Source organism: Pteropus alecto, unplaced genomic scaffold (genome assembly GCF_000325575.1).
Source record: "Pteropus alecto unplaced genomic scaffold, ASM32557v1 scaffold23, whole genome shotgun sequence".
NCBI lineage: Eukaryota > Metazoa > Chordata > Mammalia > Chiroptera > Pteropodidae > Pteropus > Pteropus alecto.
The window spans coordinates 1,834,186-1,858,191 of record NW_006435837.1 but is presented as its reverse complement, the minus strand read 5'-3'; the positions used below and the strand labels follow the sequence as shown (position 1 = coordinate 1,858,191).

Sequence of the window (24,006 nt, the reverse complement as noted above, 5' to 3'; positions counted from 1 at the left end):
ACAAAGCCACAGGATTTCTTCATGTTGTACATGTGACAAAAGTCCAAAATAGGATGAACTTTTCAAACCTCCACAGTCTCTGGTTAAGTATGTGAGGTGATCAGGGTGGTCCTTTAATTTCAGTAACAGCCCTTGGCTCCTTAAGAGAGCACTATTCCTTGAGCAAAAGACCTAAGTCTCATTCCAAGTATCTGCCTGGAGAAAGGAGAGACCTTAGAGTTTTCAGAGTCTGCACCTTCAACTTTTCTGTTTCCAACATGGTCTGCTGTTCTACCCTTGGTTCTTCTAGGATTTCCTCAGTAGACATCTGCTGAAGGGATGTGTCACTTTTCCAAGTCCTGGGGAACAGACAGGTTTAAGGAACTTCACCTGATGATTGAGAGCAGAGGACATTACAGGTCCAAAGCAAACACATACCTGTGTTCGGACTCAGGTCATTTTTATGTGATAGGGCTGAAATATCCAGGGACAGAAAAGTTTCTCAAATGGACACTGATATGACAAAATACATACTGTACTTACTGTAACTGAGGTAATAGAGGTCACTGTCAGTGTATATAAAACAGCCTTACATATCCAAGATCCTTACTCAAGGACTTCAAACTTACCTAAAGATAAACCTCTTGGTAGGCTGTGTATAAGCAGCTATCCCTCCAACCCTGAAGAATGTAAGAGAAGTTACTGAGACCAGGTTGGCTTTAGACAAATACTTTTAGGTGATCAAAGTCACCTAATTTCTTAGGGTTGTTGCTCGGAAGAGGATAGATAGCACTGATCCCCTCTGTTGATTGGTTATGGATCTTTTAAAATTACAACAACTCTTTCTATGGTAACAAGGCTTCTAGGTCTGCATTGTCCTGTATGATAGCCACTAACTACACATGGCCATTGAACATGTGAAGGGGGGCTAGTCTGAATTGAGATGTGCTGTAAGTGTGGAGTTGATACCAGATTTCAAAGATTTAGTGCATGAATGAATGAATGGGGTTGTAAATTATTTCAGTAATGTTTTATATTGATTTCATGTCGAAATGATATCTTGGATATTTTTAGTTAAAATATATTTAAATTAATCTGTTTCTGTTTATGAAATTTGGCTACTGAAGATTTTAAATTACGTATGTGGCTAGCATGTGTCGACGTTAAGAAATGTCCAAACCTGTAGGGAATTTCAGTGAGTTTATTTGAGCCAAACCGACAACAATTGCCGGGAAGCAAAATCTCAACAGATTGCGAAAATGCTCCGGCAAGTGGCAGTTTTGCAGCTTATTTTATACATTAGAATCAAAGGCGGAGACATAAGGAGGTTTACATGAAACCCATTGGTGGTGGAAGGTACAGAGAATTAATAATTAACATTTTTAGCACATAGAGGTGGTGTGCAGGGGACAAGATCACAATAGGGATTCTGTGGTCTCCTGGTCTGGTGCAGAGGGTTGTGCCCTGAGGGGTCTGGGAAAAAGGGATTGCTCTGACATTCCAGGGATATGTTTTCTTAGAAGCAAAAAGACATTAGATGGGCTCACTTAAGATAATGATTGACCTTTGTCAAGAAAGCTACAGGCCTGGGATGTGACTACTCACCCTGACCTGCTTTAAGTTAGAAATTTTTATGTTCAGACCATCATATGTGGTTTCTTTTGGTCTCTTGAGTTTGTAGGGCCTGCCATGCTGTTCTTCCCTGAGCTTGTCAGGTTTAGTATGTGGCCCCTTTTTCGTCCACACTTCCCCCTTTTGGTCATAAATTGATCCAAAGGATGCAAGGATGCAAGCCTCTTGGTTGGATAATGTGGTCCCACAGTGCTAGGAAGGCTCATTCATAGGAAGCCTTAGTGTCATTTGTCTTGCTGAAACAATGGACCATTGGGGATGGGACAAAACCGTAACCCTGGATGGATGTCAAAGCTGATTTTTTTTTTTCTTAAAAGGGAATGGTAGGTAAATGGGAAGCAGTCAGGTCTTATGGCCCTTCATTAAGTAAAAAACACACTGGATGATTTCTAACCTACAAGGTTTGCTATCTATCTCACTTTTCTGTATTTTGCATCTAATATAACATTTACTTATAGTTTGAGAGCACACTGATACATCTCTTCAGTTTTCACAATCTGACCATGAGATGGGTTTCTGTTTACTGGTGGTGGTGATAGTGGTGTTATTATTTTAATATGGCCCATCTACTGCCCATTGGAAGCACTCAGATGTCATTCATTATTTATTTGGTTCCTGCTAGTTGTACAATTGAGAACTGTAACTTTATGGTTTAATCAGGGCCAAGGCTATAAGAACATAATGGTGTGAATTACAATTACCATCTAAAAATTTCCAGAGGCCTGGACAGTAAGAGTTTTGTAAGTAAATTTCCTGTGCCTCAGTAGCTGTTACAGAGGGCCATTTTTTTAATATAGCCACTTCAGCTTCCATCTGAATTAACATAGTTATTGGTCTTTGTTGGGTTAGAGATAAGCGTGTTCCCATAACTGGATTCTAGTGTTTATACATAAAATTTTCTCAAGATTCCTTTTCCAGTAACCTACAACTTTCTTTATCCTCAATTTGTCTCTTTTTACTCATTCAGAAATAACCAACTTATTATAACGAACTACATTTTAACTTCTCTCAGAAACACATACACATCTCTTTCCTTCGTTCTGCAGTAACATTCCTTCTAAATTTCAAAAGAGAAACCATAAAAAGAGTATTATTGATAATATAAAAGTTATACACCTTCAGCAATTATTAACAGGCTATATAAGAACAAGGATTGAGAAAAGCCCAAAGAACAAGTATAACTATTATTATGACTAATATTATTAGCAGACAATCAAACAAATGGTTTTATAAGTTCAAAATCAATTATGAAGGTATGTACAGGCCACCTCGATGTCTTGAGATAGCTGTCTACCACTGATGTCGGGGACTTCTCATCCTCAAGGAGTCTTTGATGTCCACTGTAGGCAGAGGCAAGTGTCAGACAGGGACAATGTCCATTTGCTCTTAGGTGCCTTTTTTTCTTTTTGGATCAGACCGCATTTATTTATTCGTTTAATATTGTTTTAGCATTTTATTATTAGTTTCAAGTATATAGTACATTACTTAGACATTTATATAGTTTATGAAACGATCCCCCGATTGCTGTTTTCTCTGGCTCTACACCTAGCCATTCATTACTGCTGACTGCATTCTCTATGCCATGCTCCCCATCTCTGTGACCATCCATCAGCTACTAATTTGTACTTCTTTAACCCATCACCCCATTCTCCCAGTCCCCTATCGCCCCTCCCCTCTGGCCATCACCAGATTGTCCTCTATATTAGTGAGTCTGTTTTTGATTAATTTGTTTTTTTTGTTCCTTGGATTCTGCATATACGTGAAATCATGGTATTTATCTTTCTCTGTCTGACTTATTTCACTCAGCATAATAACCTCCAGGTCTGTTCATGCCATTGCAAATGGTAGCATTTCATTTTTTTTTTGATGGCCAAGTGATATTCCATTGTATATATGAATCATAACTTCTTTGTCCAATCGTCTGTTGATGGGCATTTAGGTTGCTTCCATATCTTGATTATTGTAAATTGTGCTGCCATGAACGTAGGGGTGCATAGATCTTTACGAATTATTGTTTTGGTTTCCTTTGGGTAAATACCCAGAAGTGCAGTTGCTGGGTCAAAACGTATATCATTTTTAATTTCTTGAGAAAACTCCAGACTGTTTTACATAGGGGCTGCACCAATTTACAATCCCTTTTGTATGAGAATAGTGACTGAGGGGCTCATTTCATCGGGCAAATAATATAATCCATTTGTAATATTTGAACTCTCAATGTATGAGAGTTCCCTTTTCTCCCTGCTCTCACCAACACTTGTTCTTTGATATATTCTGACAGGTGTCAGGTGATATCTCATTGTGGTTTAATTTGCATTTCTCTGATGATTAATGACCTTGAGCTATCTTTTCGTATGTCTATTGGCTATCTGTATTTCCTCTTTGGAGAAATATCTATTCAAGTCTTCTGCCTATTTTTTAAATGGATTTTTTTTTTTGATTAGGCACCTTTTTTAAATGAGAAATTTAAATCCATGAGTTAGTTCCTTTAAGTTTGGCTGCACATGGATTAGTTGGTAATACCTGATAAGGTCCTTTCCAATGAGGTTGGAGAGTCTTTAATTGCTGTCTTTTTGGACAAAATCTGGTTATAAGTCATGGTCTTTTAAGTCTTCATCTCCCAGGAGCACACTGTGAAGTGAATCAGTTACTAATTTATCAATTTCTTTAACCTGGCTAATAAGTTCTTGCTAGTAATGTAGAATGTCTCCCTTCAGTAAGGCAGGTTTATATGCCCTTTCATCCAGATGCATAAGGTGACCAGTGACTATTTAATGAGGAGAAAGGCTGTGTTTACCCAAAAGAGTAGATCTCAGGTTAACAAGAACTATAGGGAGAGCTTTTAGCCAAGGGAGAATAAAAGCTTTTGAAAATTTACCTAGTTGCGTTTGAATGGTACTACTTGTATGTTTTACCAATCCCGAGGACTGGGGTGATAAGCATAGTGAAAATGCTGTAGAATAGGCCAAATATTACAAATGGATTGTATTATTTGCCCAATGAAATGAGCCCCTCAGTCACTATGTAACTCAAAGGGAATTCCCCAATTGAGGATTATTTTTTCCAATAATAATAATTTGCCTACCGTTAAGGCTGTTGCTATCCTGCAAGGGAGTGCCTCCACTCAGTGAGACAACATGCAAATCATAATTAACACATATTTGTATCCTTGAGGTGGCGGCATTTGGATAAAATTGAATTGTCATACCTCAAATGGGCTTAAAGGAAGTGGGAAATGTCCGTGGAACCCGTGGAGTGATTTTCCAGGGCTGTATTTTGGATGGATAGAACATTTGGTATACACTTTATGAGCTATAGTAGGAGAAGGTTTTCAGTACTATTGTTTACTCCATGAAATCATCTTTTCAGGACCCCAATGTTAGCTCGTGTACATGTTGGAGTATAGGCAATTGAGCCCCTACGGGTAAAATTGGTTTCTGATTGGGTCCAAACTGTATCTATTTGAGTCAAGGTTCCCCCTTTTTGTTGCCGTTTCCTCTTTTTCTTCTGCGGCTGTCTGTTGGAACTGTGAAAGAGGTTTTTATTGCTTTAATAGGAAGAAGAAACATTGTCAGGTCTGGATAATTTGGCTGCTTATTGCTGTTTGTCTAGCTGCATTGTCAGCTAAATTATTTCCTTTTTTTTCCATGGTGGCAGCTTTAGACTGGCCTGGAATTTTGATAATTACCAATTGTTTCAGTTGCTGTATGGCTCTAATAATTCTGCAACCTGTTTTCCATCCTTTATGGGCTGCCTTGAGGGAGTTAGGAAGCCTTGCTCATTCCACAACCTTCCAAAGTTGTGAGCTACACCAAAGGCATAGCAACTGTCAGTGTAAATATTGGCTATTTGATCTTTGGCCAATTCTCAAGGTGCAGTTAGAGCAATTAATTCAGGTTGTTGGGGGGCAGATCTTATTCAGGTAAATAATAACCTTCAATTATGTCCACCACGGAAGTTTCTGCCTATCGATAATGTCCCTGTTCATCTTTCAGATAAGAGCCACCTGTAAACCAAATTAAATTAGCATTATCCATAAGAGTTTCCTGTAAACCATTCCTAGGAACCAGGTGGTCAGTAAGCAAAACACAATCATGGGTGTCTTCATCCTGCAAAGAAAGTAGCAAAGTTGCTGGGTTAAGACTGTTACATCTAGTTAAAGCAATATTAGGTGCAGAAAGCAGGAGTACTTCATAAGAAGCCAGTCAACTGACAGAGAAGTGTTGAGTGTGAAGAGTTCAGTAAAGATTCAACAGAATGAGGAACATAGAGGAAAGCCTATATTTTTTCTGTTTGCATAACGTGGCTGTCATGCAGGGAGGGAGCCCTTTGGCTACTGAGTTTAATTGCTGACTATAATCTCCTATAGGTCTATAATAATCTCTATGTTTTTTAGTTAATATTCCTAAAGCATTTCCTTTACTTTTATGTGTAAAAAGGAAGAAAGTTTATAATTAGGGTGTCCCAAGGCGAGAGCTTTAGATAGTACTTCCTCCAGAGCTTCTTCAGCTTGTTTCCTTTTGGGGTTTCATTGAATGGGATCAAGTTGATCTGATTTTAATAAGACATATGGAGACTGGGCCATTAATAAAAAATTTGGAACTCAATTGTGACAGTATCCAGTTATACCCAGGAATCCTCTAAGCTGTTGTGTTGTTGTTTTTAAAAGAGAAAAGGATATTATTCCTCTGAGTCTTTCAAGGTTAATTAGTAGGGCATCTTTAGATATTAGATAACCAAGGTATTTTACTTGGAGTGAACAGAATCAAAGCTTGTCGTCTGATACCCTATGTCTCTTTATGGCTAGCTATTGTAATAGGTCAATTGTGTACTCTTGGGGTCTAATATGTCTTAAAGCAGTGGTCCCCAACCTTTTTGGCACCAGGAATTGGTGCTCCTATGACAATCTAATGCCAGATGATCTGAGGTGGAGCTGAGGCAGTGATGCTAGCGCTAGGGAGCGGCTGCAAATACAGATGAAGCTTTGCTAGCTCGCCCACCCACAGCTCACCTCCTGCTGTGTAGCCTGGTTCCTAACAGGCCATGGACTGGTACAGGTCTGCAGCCCGGGGGTTGGGAACCCCTATCCTGGAGCATAAAAGTAAATCATCCACATACTGGATTAGAGTGGAATCTGGTCAATTCAGGATCATTCAAATCAGCTTTTAGTGTCTGAGAGAAATAGGTGGGACTCTCCCCGTATACTTCTGGGGCATTACTGTCCAAGTAAACTCATGATCTTCCCAGGTAGAAAGCAAAGAGGTACTTCCTGTCCTTTTTTACAGGAATGCTAAAAAGGCACTACATAAATCTATCAATGAAAAATATCAACAGTCCACAGGAATATCTGATAATAAGATATGTGGATTTGGAACCACAAGATGTCTTTTTTATAGCTATGAGATCCTGTGCAAATCTCCATACTTTCCCATTGGATTTCTTTACTGGAAGGATAGGACAATTACCAGGGCTCATACATGGAATTATAAGCATCCCCCCCCCTTTTTAGTAATCTTGTATAATGGACTAAATCCAGCTAGTGCATCAGGTCTTAAAGGATATCTGTGAATATTAGGTAGAGGCGAAGAATTATCAATAGTTATTTTAAGAGGAATGGTTGGCTTAATCTTGCCAATACCTGTACTGGAAAAGGCTCAAAGTTGCATTGGAACGTCCTATAACGAATGTTCATTCAGTCCCAAGATTAGTTTCCTTTTGTGGAGGGTCTTTAAAAATAATTTTCTTCCTAATTGGTTCAGTGTCTGTTTCATTTAGTTCTCAATACATTTCACCCTTCTGGGAAAAGGATATGTGGGCATAATTGATTTAAAAAAAATCTCACCCTATCAGGTGAATTGGGGCAGATTTGACTAGTAAAAAATGTTTCCCCATAACATTCCCCAGGTTCTGAATTAAAAACAGACATTGGTAGATTAGATGTCCCCACCATTTGTACAGAAAAGAAGCCTAGTCCAAGGGAGAAGGCAACTTCGGTAGGATTAAGAAAGGATAAAGCAGCCCCAGTATCTCAAGGGCCTTAGTAGCTTCCCCTTTTATGGTAATTTCAGTTTCTTCTAAAGTATAAGTAAAGAGAAAGGGAAATGACCTCACATAGCCCTTGGGGCAACCCTATACTTGCTTCTATTTTTTTTTCCTTTTTCTAAATCTCATTTCAGTTGTCTATAATCCTTAAGATGACCTGACTTTTTACAATAAAAGCAGACTCCACTACAGAAGTTTCCCAGCAAACCTTATTTAGTAATTCTGCTGCTTCGCTTTCAGAAATGAGTAAGTGTATTAATTGGAATAAGTCAGAATAACCAGGATCGTGTGTTCTAACAGTTAAATCAGATTCCTTTGAGAACTCATCACGGTCCCAGAGTGGGTTGGGGGACTCTTTAGTAGATTCCTTAGTTCTATTCTAGTCCAAGGAACGTATATAACCATTGGTTCCCCTCTGCCTGACACTGACTTTTTCTAAAGGAAGCTGCTGAATTTCTGATTTTTTTTCTAGTCTTTCCTAGTCCGGGTTTCTTTTCTGAGTGTCCCTTAGGTTAGTAGGGAGCTGCAGTGGAGGAGGTGTCGAAGAGAGAGGACAAGGAGGAAAGGAGAGTAAGTCCGTACAACAAAGTAAAGGGTACAGTTGGGCAGTTGAAGAAGAGGGAAAAGTGGGGTGCTAGCATTGAACAGCTTCGGAAGCCTTCTTTGGTTCAGAGGTAGTCTCTGAAATGTTCTTATTAACTTCCTGGAGAGAAAGTCTCTCTATGCTCAATTTCAGAGGCTTCTGTTACCTAATTGAAGTGAGCCTCCCATTCATTCAATTTGATTTTAGAGCTGGCTTTTTAACTGCACACAAAAAAAATAATTTAGGTGTCAAAAGAACTCCATTTTGGCCATCTTAAGTTGATATCACTTCTAGTTAAATCCTCCCACTTCTGTAAGTACTTGCGAGTAAAATTTCCTTAGGAATTGTACATCTGCAGGAGTGTTAACGGGGGCTGGGGCTGGGAGCTTGTCGGCCTTGCAGACATGATTTCTTGTTAATTTTAGGGTTTTTTTGGTTTTTTTGTTTGTTTGTTTTTTGTTTTGTTTTTGAGACCTGCTGAGTCCGAACAAATTTCTAGGGATATTGTATAGTGGGTTGAAGTATGCTGCTTATGGGTTTAGCTCCAAGGGGCTGTCACCTCCAGAGTCGCCTTAACTCTCTTACGTGTCTCCATTTCTCTCCCCAGTTGTCTAATACAACTGTAAGGACTCGAAGCGCTAGGTAACCATCCTTCATGCGTGCATCCCCAGATGAGTCAAGTTATTTAATTACAATTGTGTTGGGATTCCCTATGGGGCCACTGCTCGCTTTGAGGGGTACCCTCAAACACCTCCACATAGATTCTTAGTTACCTAAGAATACTCTAAATTCTAGCTAGAGGGAGTAAAAGCCCCTTATCTTTGGAGTTGAAACCCGAGTTCAGATTCTCATTTATCTAGCAAGAGTTTTGTTCAGATTCCCAGTAAACAGTTCCAATTAAAAAGCCAAAATGAAAACTCAGACACCCATTTTTTTCTCCTGTCCCCGAGTTATCTCAACTGTTAACTTCTAATGTCACTGGAGGATTTTAAAAAACAGCTCAAATAAAGTCAGGGCCTCCTACCTTAAAACAGGGAGATCCAGAATTCCAAGAAAAACTCACCCAAGTTCACCCAATTTAAAGCGAGGAGCTGGTAGGGCTCAATGGGCCCCTGCTGGTACTTAGCACCAGGTCCAAGTCTGCAGAGTGGTCCTGGGTGGGCTTCTTTGGAATCCTGCCAACTATGCCAAGTAAATGTCGCTGTAAGAAACGTCCAAACCTGTAGAGAATTTTAACAAGTGTATTTGAGCCAGACTGATGACAATTGCCAGGAAGCAAAATCTCAACAGATTAAGAAAATGCTCTAGAGAATGGCATTTTTGCAGCTTATTTTATACATAAAAATCGAAGAAGGTGACATAAGGAGAGTTACGTTAAGTCCATTGGTAGTAGATGAGGGAGGTGGGAGAAAGCAAAGCGGGGAAATCTTTGGGCCTGGATAAAAGTAACATGGAGAGACACACACTTCTTTTACTTTGGTGGGTACAAGAGAGTTAATTAACATTTACAGTGCATAGAGGTGGTGTACAGGGGACAAGATCACAATGAGGGGTTCTGTGGTCTCCTCTGGTGCAGAGGGTTGTGCCCTGAGGGGTCTGGGAAAAAGGGATTTCTGTGACATTCCAAAGGTTCATTATCTTAGATGCAAAAAGATAGTAGATAGGCTCACTTAAGGTAGTGATTGACCTTTGTCAAGAAAGCTACAGGCCCAGGATGTGACTATCTACCCTGACCTGCTTTTAGTTAGAAATTTTTATGTTCAGACCATCCTATGTGGTTATTTTTGGTCTCTTGAGTTTATAGCTCATCTTCTCTGAGCTTGTCAGGTTTAGTACATGGCCTCTTTTTCGATCACACAAGTGTGGCTCACATAATATTTCTACTGGACAACACCGTTCTAAACAGAGGTCAGCACTCTTGGTAAAAGGCTATTTTAGGCTTTATGGGCCACACATGTTCTCTGTTGCGTATCCTTGTTTTTTGTTGTCATTTTACAATCCCTTAAAAATGTAAAAATTATCCTTAGTTCATAGACAGTACAAAAACAGGTTGTAGGTGAGATTTGGCCCATGGGCCATAGTTTGCCAGACCTAATCTCAGCACACAAGCTAGTCTGAGACCTTTACTTTAATATCCTGAAGAATAAACATAAAGCTTCAAAATGATAAGCATTCGAGCAATCAGTATGTTGCTTTCCTGTAGAAAATACTTCTTTTTGATTTTCAAACATTAGGAATTGTTCTTCGAAACTGAGTGATGTGGAACTTTTCTTTCTCTCTTAGTCATCTGTGTATTTTAAGCATTCCTATGAAGACTGGCTGGAAAACAATGGATTGAGCATCTCCCCTTTTCACATAAGATGGCAAACTGCTATTTTCAATCGTGCCTTTTACAGTTGGGGACGGCGGAAAGCAAGGATGCTTTACCAGTGGTATGCTTCATTTTCTCTTTTTGGTTTGAATTAGTCATTGTGATCATGAGAAATGCTTGATATATGAACTGTTTCTATCATTTTCCAATCTATTGAGTTTAAAATGTTGACAGTATAAAAACTTTCTGGTCTTATATAAACTTATGAAATTGCCTCATTGTGCCTTTGCATACCTTAAAAATCAAGGTTCTATATACTTATCTGGGTGGTGGGTACATGGGTGCCATACGTAAAAATTCAGTGAGCTGTACACTTCAGACTTGTGCACTTTACTCTGTATATTATACACTAATACAAAAGTAAAAAACATATGGAGCATTTTCCATCAGGAAAATAATCCTGGAGAATTCTCTCCCCCATCATCACACATAGAAGCAAGGGTCCTAAGAGTCATAGGACATCCAACGATCTGAAGGTTTTCCCCCTAAACTTTTGTGATACTCTTCCAGGGGAAGGATATTTAAAATATTTAACAACACTAAGGCATATATACAAACCAAGTGGGAAAGTGGCCAGCCACACTGCAGCATTGGGATCCTAGAGCCCCCTTGCCATATAAGGCATACATACCCCTTTGGTTTAACAACAACAAAAAAAATCAAGGAGTTTATGGTATTTATGGGTAGGGAGTTTACAATGATCTCTGGGACACCCTAGGGACTGACAGTTTCTGTAGTTGAGAGAATTCCTAGTATGGGAGTAGGAGACCTATATATAAATTCCTTTTTGTTAAAAATTTAGCTCCAAATGGAGTAGAGCTAAATGAAAATAATCAGATCATCAAAAAGCAGAAAATGCATCAGCAAATCAAAGGTTGAGTTTTTGTTTTGTTTTTTTTTCTGGAGCAAACAAAATAGGAAGAAGGAAATAATAAAGAGCAGAAATCAGTGAAATAGAAAGTATATAGAAGAGCATATCAGCAAAGCCAAAAGTTGTTTCTTTGAAAAGAGTAATAACATTGATAAGCCCATATCATGACTGATCAGAAAAAAGACAACACAAGTAACTAAAAATCAGAATTAAAGGGGAACATTAATACAGATTCTATAGACTTTTAAAAAATGAAACTTGTGAACAATTCTGTGCCTATAAATTTGACAATTTAAATGAAATGGACAAATTCCTTGAAAAACACAACTTATCAAAAAGTTAGAAAATATAATAGATTATTCCAACTAGAGAAGGGTGACTGCTAATTACTAAAACAGTAAAAAAAAGAAACTATCATTAAACTTTACTATGTTAATATTTAAGCTCAAAATACAGCTAAAATAAGATGCAAATAATAGAATAGGTAGATGAAAAAGAATGGATGTCTGTAACGTCAGAAGAACTTTCATAACTATATGAGAACAGGATCAAAACAATGCTATGTAAATGAGCAAAAGACATGAGAGGAAACAAATTTCTTACTGGGAAGAATATTCAGCCTCTAGTTATGAGAGAATTGTAAGTTATTAGAACTGCTTAAAGAGACTTCACAGATCTGAAGTTCAGGTAGGAAAAAGAGACAGAGGTATTGAAATTTTTAGACGTTATTTGAAGCTATGAAATGCGGCTGGTTGATAACTTTTTTAGTCCATGAATTGTGCGGAATTGTACATTTATGCAATTTTTTCCTCTTAACAGGTTCAATTTTGGAATGGTGTTTGGAGTAATTGCCATGTTTAGCTCTTTTTTTCTCCTGGGGAAAACACTGATGCAGACTTTAGCACAAATGATGGCTGACTCTTCTGCTTCTTATTCTTCCTCCTCTTCTTCCTCCTCCTCTTCCTCCTCCTCCTCTTCTTCTTCCTCCTCCTCTTCTTCCTCTTCCTACTCACTTCACAACGAACAGGTGCTACAGGTTGTGGTAAGTACCCTCTTTTTTGCTTTAAATAACTTTGTTGAAACATAAATATAAGGTGTTTCTTCTGGATAGCATAACTCCTATCCATAATATAAATATGAAAATAAATGATCAGTCTCATGATTTTTTAAATTACTTGCTTAAACAAAAACATTAATAAGAATATAGCAAGGAATTGTTGCACTATGCAGTAGTAGTATAGTAGTAATAGTAGTAATAGAGTAGACCATCATCAAGACTGACAACAATTACATAGTATTTGACTTAACACATGTTGTCTTTTTGAGATGTTAAGTGATTGTTACTGTCAAAGAATAAGCATACTGGTTTAAGATCTCTATAATGATAAATTGCAGTTTTATTCTCTGCAAAGTGTTCCCCTTTCCTCTGAATGGCTTTCATACTCTAACCAATAATATCTTTTTAATTAAAAGTATACGACCTTTTTGAATGGTCACTGTGATTTTTTGATGTAAAGAATAATGTGCTGAGTTGTACTCCTTTGACAATAACTATTTATAATAATTCTCGCTTTAAAGCATGTACGTATATCTTTACCTTATCCGTTTATGTCTCTAGAGTTTGGAAGAGTGCTTTACCATTGGCTAACTTGTATTTCAGATTTTTTATATTTATAGTTTCCATTTCCAGGAGTCGTGGATGTTTTGTTTTTAATCATATTCTTATTAATAGAACAGACTATTGAAGAGTTAATGACAGATTTTTTTTTAAGTCATCACTTTGTGGCCTCTACTAGACTGGGTCACTATGGGAAGATTTAGAAGCCATTTGTAGAGAACAATAATCTCCCCTATGGTAATAGCTCTTCTTAGAGGTTAAAAGGATTCTCCCGGTGAGGCCTCTGAGGAGATTATTTATTTCTTTGGCAAACATTTACTGAGCATATATATTCTGACAATTGGCCCTGTGTTGAGTCCTGCTTTTACTGAGAACAAAATCCAATCCTGGCAGTCATGGAGCTTTTAGTCTAGAGAGAGAGCTACTATGATTGTGCTACAGTTGCATAGAGTATCAGATGCTCAGTACAGAGAGGTGTGCTGAAATGTGCCTGGCACTGGAGGGAGAGGAGAGGAGAGCTTCAGGGGAAGAGTGAGGAGAGTCCACATAGCCTAGGAAAGGAAGATGGCAATTGACCATCCAAGTAACGGAACCATATAACATGGAAAGGTGGAGGGAATAATAATAGTAACAATAAAACCTAGTTAATATGCATTGCTTCCCATGTGAGGTTTTTGTGCCCATTTTATTTTATTCTTGCAACAATCTGGAGGTATGATTCTCAGATGAGAAAACCAAGGCACAGAGATCTTAAGTCACTTGCCTGTGGTCACAGTTAGTATGTGGTGGGTTCGTCATTCATCTCTCACTATCCTCAGAGCTATTATGTTCTACTCCCTTAAGAAAGACCAATAATTATTCAAGGAACTATAAAGTAACTTTGACCTGTGTCTAGGAGGTACATGGTACAGGATTTAAGATGGTAGGGTCTAGGTTATGAAGGGCCATTCTAAGTTCTGTTTTACCTGTAGATAACAGGTTTGTGCAAAATGAACCAAAGTAGGGTTATACCAAAGATGGAAAGACCAATTTAAGAGGGCAGTTGAGATAACTTTAGTTCAGATCTTGATCACTTCTAACATGTGATCAAGATCTGAACTAAAGTAGTAGAAGAAAGAAGTGGGTAGGTTCAAGTGATCTTTTGGAGTGGAATTCTCAGGCCTTGGCAATTAATTGAATGTGAGGCTGGAGGGAGAAGGAAGAGTTTAGGATAACTCTTGGGCTACACGATTGGTTGTTGTTGACCAGGAAAGAGGATAGTAGAGCAAGAAGCAGGTTTGGAGGAAATGTGATTATTGTCCTTTCTGGATGCTAGGATTACCAAGGCAAAATGTTGTTCAGAGAAAAAATTATTCTTTCTGCTTCTCAGTTTATTCATAGAGCTCACAAAAATATTGACTCTGTTAGGAGAGTCATGCTTTGGAACCAATAAGAAGTCAGCTGCCTTCTGTAGTCCATTGTGCATATTTATGTATATGTTTAGGAATGTTAGGTCTTTTGACTTTGATATGAGCTCTTGTAGCTTAGAGAACATACTTTCTATTTACTCTATAATTCCCTACAATCTCATTCAATATTAATTCCCAAAAACCTGGCACTCTGTTATTGAGAGATCAGCATTCTGGTACATCTAATACCTCAATGATCGTGGCCGAGACAGGTGGGCAGTCGCATACTGTTGCCAGCAAATAAGACCTACCATATGTTGGTGTAGTCACATGCTCAAATCCTTACCTTAACTCATTATTACATCCATAAAATAATAAAGAGAAGGAACTAATGTCCTTTTGGGTCAAGACTACTGATTTATTTGACAAAGGTAAAGTAACCAGAATACTTTGTAATATAGAGGGAATGTATGAGAATTCATCTTAAGTACATAAATTTAGAGAGGGGTCAGAGAAAGCGAGACTACTGATCTGAATAGAAAGACGCCTGACCAAATGGGAATGGAGCAGGTATGTAGAAAAAGACATACAGATGGTCTTGAAAAGAGTTGCCTAGTAGGCTCTGAGTAAAGAAAACTTTATATAATGAGCATCATAAAAATATCCCAAATATAGAAGAAATAGTATTCATCAACCTCCTTTTCCTAACATTATTAATGTGAAGAATTGGAAACAACCACCTGTGTAATTGATAAATGGTTAAATTATGGAATTATTCAATGAAATAGTATATATACATTAAAAATGATAATTAAGGAAAGGACACTTGAAATTACTGATGAATTTAGAAAGCAGTCCAAGCAGCATGGTCTGAATCTCTTCAGTTACTAAAGGAGGCTTAAAAGTGAGATTCCTCTGTTGTGCACAAAATAAATTCTAATTGAATTAAAATTAAAACATGAATTCATAAAAGACCTTGAAAGAAATAAACAGGTGTCTGCTTATATGAATACAGAATGAGGAAGACGTTAGCATAAAACTAATGGCAGAAACCATGAATATTGTTAGATTTGACTACATAAAATTTTTTGTATATCGAAAAACTAAAAGCGAAATAAAATTAAATGGCAGAAATAAAACTTGGAAATACATCTGTGACATGTATTAGAGAGGACAGATAATTGATACTTGAAGTGATCTTAAAGATCAATAAGAAAAAGGTGAACACCTAGGAATAAAAAATAGATAAGTCATGAAATGGCTACTCTCAAAAGGTCCATCAGTGCTCAAAAGAAGGGAGAAGTTTCAGCTTTAATAATGATCAAAGAAATATAAATCAAACAATGGGACGCTTTTTATATCTCTCAAATTGCAGATTTGAATAAAATGAGCTTGCCCAAGGTTATGGAAGGGTCTGCTTTTAGAGCAGTTTGATATGTATCAAAGTCCTTAGTATAAGCATTTTTTACCCTCTCCGTGAGGCATAATATTAAACATTGGACAAGGATTATCTCATGTCATCCTCAAAATTATTTTTTATGTAAATGTAGTTGTTTTCATTTTAATAATGAGGAAATTGAAGTGTTGGAATAATACAAACTTCCTAGTTAGTGATGGAGCCAGAACGTCAAACCCAAGTGAAATTTCTCTGGAGCCTGAAGCAACCATGCTTGTCTAGGAATTTATCTCCCCAAAATATTTAGGTACATGTGTTCAAATATGTTTGTTATAGTATTTATAAGAGCAGAAACTCTTAATTAAATGTCCAATAGTCTATTCCATAGAATACAATGCAGCTATTAAAAATCATGTTGAACCAGAAACTACTCAAGGGAAAATGTTTGTGATACTCTTCAGTGAAAGGGTCAGATTTTAAAACCACATTTATAATAAAAGTATAATTTTTAAAATGTGTACATGAAAAGACTAGAAGGACATGCTTTAAAACATTACAAATGGTTTTTTGTTGTGTTTTGGGAGCAGTATTATAGGCTTCTATTTTCCTTTGATTTTTTAAAGTTTTCCTGCTTTAAACATTTTATAATTAATTTAAAATAATAATTAATCAAAGGAAGAAGGAATTTCCTCCAGAAGGATACCTTTATAGGGTCCCAACTCCTGGACTAAAAGAAATAGATGCTCAATATGTAAATAGTATTAATGATGCCTGGTGTGCCCCACTACTTAGCCTAATTTATAGAATCTCTCCTTAACAGATGACATGACTTGGGAGCAATTTATCTTACAAGCAGATTCTTGTGTATGTAAAAAAAAATTATGCAGCGCTTACAATAGCAAAGTTCCTTTGTGAATGCAGTGATATACACATGTACATCATCTTGTGATTGCAAGATAATTCCTGATTCTTCATAGGTCCTTAACATGTCTGCATGTTCCAAATGCTTTACTTTTTGCATTAAATTTCAATTTTAGTATAATATTGATGTATCACTTTGAAACTACCAATATACTGGACTAATGGATGGGATCAGAAATGGAGGGCATGATATTCCCATACCAACAAAGTGCTTTGTTGGGCTACCTTTAATTACCAACTCTCATATAACTTGAGAATAGTAAAATGAAATTCATTGATGGGAGGTGGGGATATCCTGTATTACTCACATAAGTACTTAGAACATTAGAATAACAATACAGAGGAAGGGCTAGGAATTCTAACGGGAATTCCCAAATCAGGCCTCCAGCCCTTGAGGGTGAATCAGCTGCAGACTCCTTCAGTGTCACTTTGCATTCCCTGGCGCTTTGCCAGGCTCCCTAATTCTTTCCTGTGTTGTAGATCAGGAAGCTAAAATTTTAATTTTTTAACCCGGTGTTTCCTGTTCTCTTTAGATTGGTGTTGTACTTAGTTCAAAAACTGCCCAGTTCAAAAAACTGGTGTCTTTACTTCTTCATTTTTATCATGAAGAAGTAAACCATTGATACGCATATTATTTTTAGTATATAGAACTTTCAGATTGGAAGTTTAAGCTTTAATACAGCATAAACATTGTCTTGCTCTTGGTGTCCAAGTGTATATTTATCATTGTGTCTACGAACAGGTTCCTGGTATAAATTTACCTGTCAACCAGCTGACCTATTTCTTTGCTGCAGTCCTCATTAGTGGTGTTGTACATGAAATTGGACATGGGATAGCAGCTATTAGGTAATGATATTTACCTTTTTCTTTCTACTACATGTAAAGAAGCTTTTCATTTACAGGAGTTTATCACTAAAATCTGCTATATTTGACAGTATTTATTGATGTGGATGTTACCTACTATATATCCATCATTATTGAGTTACCTCCTCTTTTGCACAGGCAATTTATATATTGAATATGCTCAGTTAACCATGTGCATATCTATAAACTGAGTCTTTCTATCCTTTGCTGGCATGGTTATATCCTAATGGTACTTCAAGATCTTCATCCAGTCCTGAAACTTAATCTTTCTATTCATTGTGTCAAATGATAACCTCTGCACTAAAGCCCTCTGCACCTGCCTTTTTTGGCTTATCAGCTGAAATACTCTTCTGCTTCTACTCATGGCCTCTGATAACTAGAGCAAAGACACTGAAAGCTCTGGGTTTATGAACAAATATCATAGCCTATTTAGACACCCAAGTGGAAGATAAGGAAGGATGAGACTTGGGATTTGCTTCAAGTATTATGCCCTCTTCTTATCATGACTACCCAAATGTATCGTTATAATTATGCCTGAGCATTTAAAGGCTCCTGAACTTATAAAATCATAATGGAGAAGAAAGTGAGTCATACTCCCCTTCACTCTCACTGATAATTATTGTCATAAGGAACACACATACTGATGGGAGTGTGTTTTATCCTTTGTGTGTGTGGACCAGATAAAAGGTTTTAGATGAGAAGATTTAATCACTTCTTAATATTTTCCAGTTGCTTATAAATAAATAAGAGTCTTTTGACTGGTAATAAGCCCTCATCTTGACAGAGCATATACTATTACACAAGTGTGCCATGTAGTGGTTTAAGTGGGTGGCTACTTTTTTTTTAACCTCTTTCACCTTTGCTTCCACATTTTTATTTTAGCATTGTAGCCTTTAGGATTTTACATATAAAAGCATGGTTATTAACAACAGTTTAATAATTCACAGTATGTTTGTGAAATAATATGGGTCTTTTTTTTTTTTTTAATAAAATCCCACCAAGAAAAGGTGAATTTTACAGTCATTGTTAAATATATTTAGTACTAAGTGACAGCACAATATGTTTAGGTGATGCTTTTTTTTAGAGTAACTATTTTGTCTTTTGAGGCTATTATGTGTAATTTCATTTTTAGAGAATGAATTGATAAAAAAAAATAGTTCTAAGGATAGTCTGAACATTATGCATTTTCAAATGCCCTTACTTAGATATTAATTCAGTAAGAATACACTTAAACCTCTACCTTCATTTAGAATAGCTAAGACAAATATAAATATTTAGATAATTTGAATTGTATTTTCTACTGTGTCCTCTGAAAATAATTCAGAGTAAACCATAAAAATGTTTTTCATTTAGTTTCTCATAGAAATCTAAACCATTTCTTTATGTGCGTGTGACTGATGTCAAGTTATTTGCTCAGCATATTGGTTTCTAAAAATTTTGAAGGTGTAGGTCTGTTATTTTTACTTGTATTTTTTTTTAATTATGGTTAAGAAATCCAGTAAGTTTCAAGTGTACAATTCAACAGTGAGTCATATATATTTTGCACTGTATGTTCACTACTCATAGATTTCTTTCTGTCACCACATAGTTGTCCCCTTTTATCCCATCTACCTACCTCCTACCCCCTGCCGTCTGGTAACCACTAGTCTGTTGTCCATGTCCATGAGTCTCTGTTTATCATGTTGGTTGCTGTTAGGTTTATATCCCACATATACGTGACATCATGTGGTTTTCAACTTTTTCTGTCTGGTTTATTTCACTTAGTATGATTATCTCAAGGTCCATCCATGTTGTCACAAACAGCAGTATTTCATCTATTCTTATAGCTGAGTAATCACAATGCCATTTTATAAAATATAATTTCATGGATGACCGACCAAACCTGTACACTACTGTAAAATTATGAGATATATATCACATATGTAGGTATAACTTTTTTGACTGTTCAGAGAACTGTTTTTTAAATAAGAATTTGAAGTATAGTGGGAAGTTTTAAGATTATATACATTATTAATTTGAAAAATGTAATACTAGTAGTAAATTCCTTTTTCTTATGTGATTTCTTAGGGAACAAGTTCGATTTAATGGCTTTGGGATTTTTCTCTTCATTATTTATCCTGGAGCATTTGTTGATCTGTTCACCACTCATTTGCAACTTATATCACCAGTCCAGCAGCTAAGGATATTTTGTGCAGGTAACAGACAAATTTCTCTATTCATCTATGTGTTGTTAGTGGTTTTATGGAAAGTACATCACAAATGAAAATGTCATATCTTTTGGTTTATAAATTCAACTTACAAGACTCTCAGTTAAAAGTAGTAGAGCAAAATAATTTATATTCCAGTTTCTTCATTAAAAACAACTGAAACCAACAAATTATTTTTAAAAGATTAAAAGTAAAATGAGCAGAACATACAATGCAAATGTGAACAGAAAATATCACTAAAGTATTAAATGACACGGGGCCACTTAATAATCATATGGAGTATAATCCACAATCAAAATATAATCATTGTGAATCTTACTATATCAAGTAACAAGCTATCAAAACAAAAATGGAAAAAAGCAGATGTAATAATGGAGACTCATATCTCTCAACACATGGCATATAAGTATGAAGTCAGATCATCGAAGCTCTTAATAAGGTAAAATTCAATAAATATGTCAAACTCTGTACCATAATTTCTTATCAAGTGCTCATGAAACATAAAAATTGTATAATTTCATTCAAAACCATATTTGCAGTATATTTAAAAATGGTAATGAAATGTGTAAAGTTTTGCTAAAAGGAAAATCCACTGCCTTAGGTAGTTATGAAGTAAATGAAAGTAAATCAGTTAAGCATTAAACTGAAGTGAGAAAAAAAACTATAAAATAGTTAAGAAATGATGTAATTATTAAGAATGTAGGCAGGAAATAATAAATTAGAAAACAAAAAAATAGAACTGTTAAATCCAAGAATTAGTTCTTTGAAGAAAAAGATTAAACAATGGGAGAAAACTTCTACAGACAGAATTAGCAGTCAGGTTGGGAATGACAACTGATGCAGAGAAAATTAAAACAATTATAAAAGTGTTCTTTGTTCATCTCTGCAAAAAAATTTTTCAAAAACCTGGATGATTATAAAAAAACAAATATCCTAAATGACTCCAAAGGAGATAGAAAAAATATATATACATGGGCTAATTACAAAGGGAGAAATTAAGAAAGTTGAAGAATACCCCTGAAAGTTTCATGAGTGGAATTCTTTCAAATCTTAAAGGAGATGATTTTTCTTTCAAATTCCAACTTAGTGTTAACTTTCCAGATGTCACAGAAAAGGAAACTAAGATTTTTGTTAAAGGCAGTGTAATGCAGATATAACATCTCTTAAAGCACCAGAAACCTCTACAGACACGTGGTGTATTGAAACAAAGCAAGGATGGTTCAATATTAGGAAAGTTGTTTGAATGTGGTAAACATTAACCATTAGGGGGGAAAAAATCCTCATCTCAGCAGGTATTCAAGCAGGTATTTAACAAAATTCAACATCCCTCAATGGCTAAAAAACAAAAATTGGTAAAAGTAGAAATAACTAAATACTCTCTAATGCTATAACACTGAGAAGCATTCTTATTAAAGGACAAGACAATCCTACTATCAACTATCACTGATACTATTAAATGGTCTGTAAACCGGTCAGTGCATTTAAATAAGAGGGAACAAAGCATAAATATTAGAAAGGAGGCCTCTTTTTTTTTTCAGATATTGTTATACATCTTGGGGAGGGGGCACAACAAAATCAACGGAAATGAAATGTAGAAAAATTCAGTAAAGAGCCTGGTTACTGAATTAATATTCAAAAAGCCTGGTGGGTGAGCACCGAGTGAAGAGTCATGAGTGCTAGTGCGTGCATGAGTGCGTGGCGCTGAGCATGGGCACGCACTTGCGTGAGTGCGTGGGGCTGAGCATAGGCATGCACTTACTGGGATGCTGGAGAACGCATGCGCCAGGTGCCCGGGTGCCCAGAAGTTGGGCAGCGCATGCGTCGGGTGTGCCCAGAATCCCAGAAGCCCATGCATCAGGCGTGCCCAGAAGCCACCGCGGTTTCCGCATTTTTCACCTCAACCGCCTGCGAGGTTCTCCGACACTCGCGCCTTTTTTCAGAGCTCGCGCGTTCGTCTCGAACTCGAGCTTCTCTCTCGGTTTTTTGCCCTGCGGCCTTCCACTCACCCGCCCGCTGCCCAGAAGCCATGGCCTCAAACGACGCCATCTACATCTCCACAGAAAACTCGGAGATGGCTACAGAGATTGTGCAGCTGCACCAGATCCATGTGGAGACTGTTCCTGTGGAGACTTTGGCGTTAGAAACTATTCAGTACGAGGATCTCAGTGGCAATTGGGTTCACGGTGGCCACCACTATCCACCTCTGATTGCGGTGCAGCCACTCGTTAACTCAAACGAAGGGGACCCGGAAATGATCATGGTGCAGACACGGGAGGAAGTCGTGGGCTACTACGAGTCAGACAGCCTGCAGACTAAAGAAGACCAGATGGTCGTCCCGCTCGACGAAGACCACTACTTCCAGCAGACTCTGGCTTCCCTGACAGCCTCCGCATCGTCATCGACCTACAGGCATGCCAGGAAACGCCGAAACCGCAGCAGAAACGCCGGCGGTAAGAAAAGTTACTCCAGCACTGTGGGCGGCGGGGCGGTAAGCAGCAGCAGCTCTGAGGCGGGCAGCAAGAAGTGGGAGCAGAAGCAGGTGCAGGTCAAAACCCTGGAGGGTGAGTTCTCTGTCACCATGTGGTCCCCAAACAGTAAAAGTGACCATGAGGCAGAGGAACAGGTTGAGGTGAACCCAACTCCTGATTATTCAGAGTACATGAAAGGAAAGAAACTTCCTCCTGAAGGAATACCTGGCATCGACCTCTCAGATCCCAAACAGCTGGCAGAATTTGCTAGAATTAAGCAAAGGAAAACCAAAGAAGAGGTTCCAAGAACTGTAGCTTGTCCTCATACAGGCTGTGTGAAGATGTTCAGGGATAACTCTGCTATGAGAAAACATCTGCACACCCACGGCCCCAGAGTCCACGTGTGTGCAGAATGCGGCAAAGCTTTTGTTGAGAGCTCAAAGCTAAAACGGCATCAGCTGGTGCATACGGGAGAGAAGCCCTTTCAGTGCTCATTTGAAGGCTGCGGAAAACGCTTTTCCCTGGATTTCAATCTGCGTACACATGTGCGAATCCATACCGGCGACAGGCCCTACGTGTGCCCCTTCGATAGTTGTGATAGGATGTTTGCTCAGTCAACTAACCTGAAATCTCATATCTTAACGCATGCTAAGAACAAAAGTAGCCAGTAAAAAGGAAAGAAGACTCTTCTCAAACTAGGGAAGGATCTTCCAGGAGTGTAATTGGAAATAAATATGCCTCTCTCTTGTGTATAGTTTCTAGAAAAGAATTTTTTTGATTCTTGCGTACCTAAGGGTCATGTTTTGATAGATTAGTGAAAATAAAGTTAACAAGTGGAAAAAAAAGGTTAAAAATATAAATGTAATAAGATTACATTGTTAAGATGTTTTATCTTGTTCTAGAATACAAAATCATTTTGAAAAACATGATTTTGTAAAGTTTGATCCCAACAGGAGGATAATTCATGGACCTCACATCAAAAGACTGTTCTTTATAAAACTGCTGAAGATGGGACTTTTCATATTCAAGTTAACCTATTGCTTACAAGTTTAGAAAGTTCTGTATTTTCCAAATGTTCATATTTATACTTTTAAGAATATGGTTAAGAATATGGTTACTAATTCTATTTGTGGTTTTTCTGGAGGTTGATAACTTTGCAAGATTTTCTTTAAAAGAATGAACAATTACATGCATAAAGTATTTTCTTGTTTGAAAAAAGGTTATATAGGTTTTGTTTGCTATCTTAATTTTGGTTGTATTCTTTGATACTAACACATTTTGCCTATCTTTTAGCTGCATTAAATTATTTAGTACTGAAAGATGTAATTTAATAATATTAAGTCAGTTTAAACCTATTTTAGTCATTTTATTTCCCCCAAATAATGCCAAGTACTGTTTTTTTAGTGTAATTTCTTTGCCTTTTCAGTTAGAGTGGTACTCAGTTGTAGTTGTATTGCTTATACATTGACTTTTTAATACTTAAATATGTACACCCTGTGTAATAGAAAAAGCAAAAATAAAGTACCTGTTCTAAAGAAAGTTAAAAACTTGCCTATATGAATACCATAGCTAGAAAATAGGGAACATAAAGTGCTATTGGCATCTGGGGATAGAGGACAGGGTTGCTGCTAAACATTTTACAGTGCACAAGACAATCCCACACAACAAA

At 37.1% G+C, this 24,006-nt stretch overlaps 2 protein-coding genes across 2 annotated transcripts in view; both read left to right on the top strand.

Moving 5' to 3' along the window:
• MBTPS2 (membrane bound transcription factor peptidase, site 2) overlaps window positions 1-24,006 on the top strand; it is a 39,683-nt gene that overhangs the window by 1,585 nt on the left and 14,092 nt on the right. The window contains exons 2-5 of the mRNA XM_006911614.3: window positions 10,517-10,665; window positions 12,295-12,517; window positions 17,541-17,644; window positions 19,730-19,857. Of these exons, the coding sequence (XP_006911676.1) occupies window positions 10,517-10,665; window positions 12,295-12,517; window positions 17,541-17,644; window positions 19,730-19,857 (604 nt within the window). The remainder of the gene's footprint in view (window positions 1-10,516; window positions 10,666-12,294; window positions 12,518-17,540; window positions 17,645-19,729; window positions 19,858-24,006) is intronic.
• YY2 (YY2 transcription factor) lies at window positions 19,864-23,542 on the top strand. Its single transcript, XM_015589170.2, has one exon. It carries the CDS (start codon window positions 21,647-21,649, stop codon window positions 23,006-23,008), a length of 1,362 nt encoding a protein of 453 aa, XP_015444656.1. The 5' UTR covers window positions 19,864-21,646; the 3' UTR covers window positions 23,009-23,542.

Bases quoted from the DNA above. Each gene is read 5' to 3' on its own strand.
- YY2 (XM_015589170.2), top strand. From the start codon at position 21,647: ATGCGCCAGGTGCCCGGGTGCCCAGAAGTTGGGCAGCGCATGCGTCGG.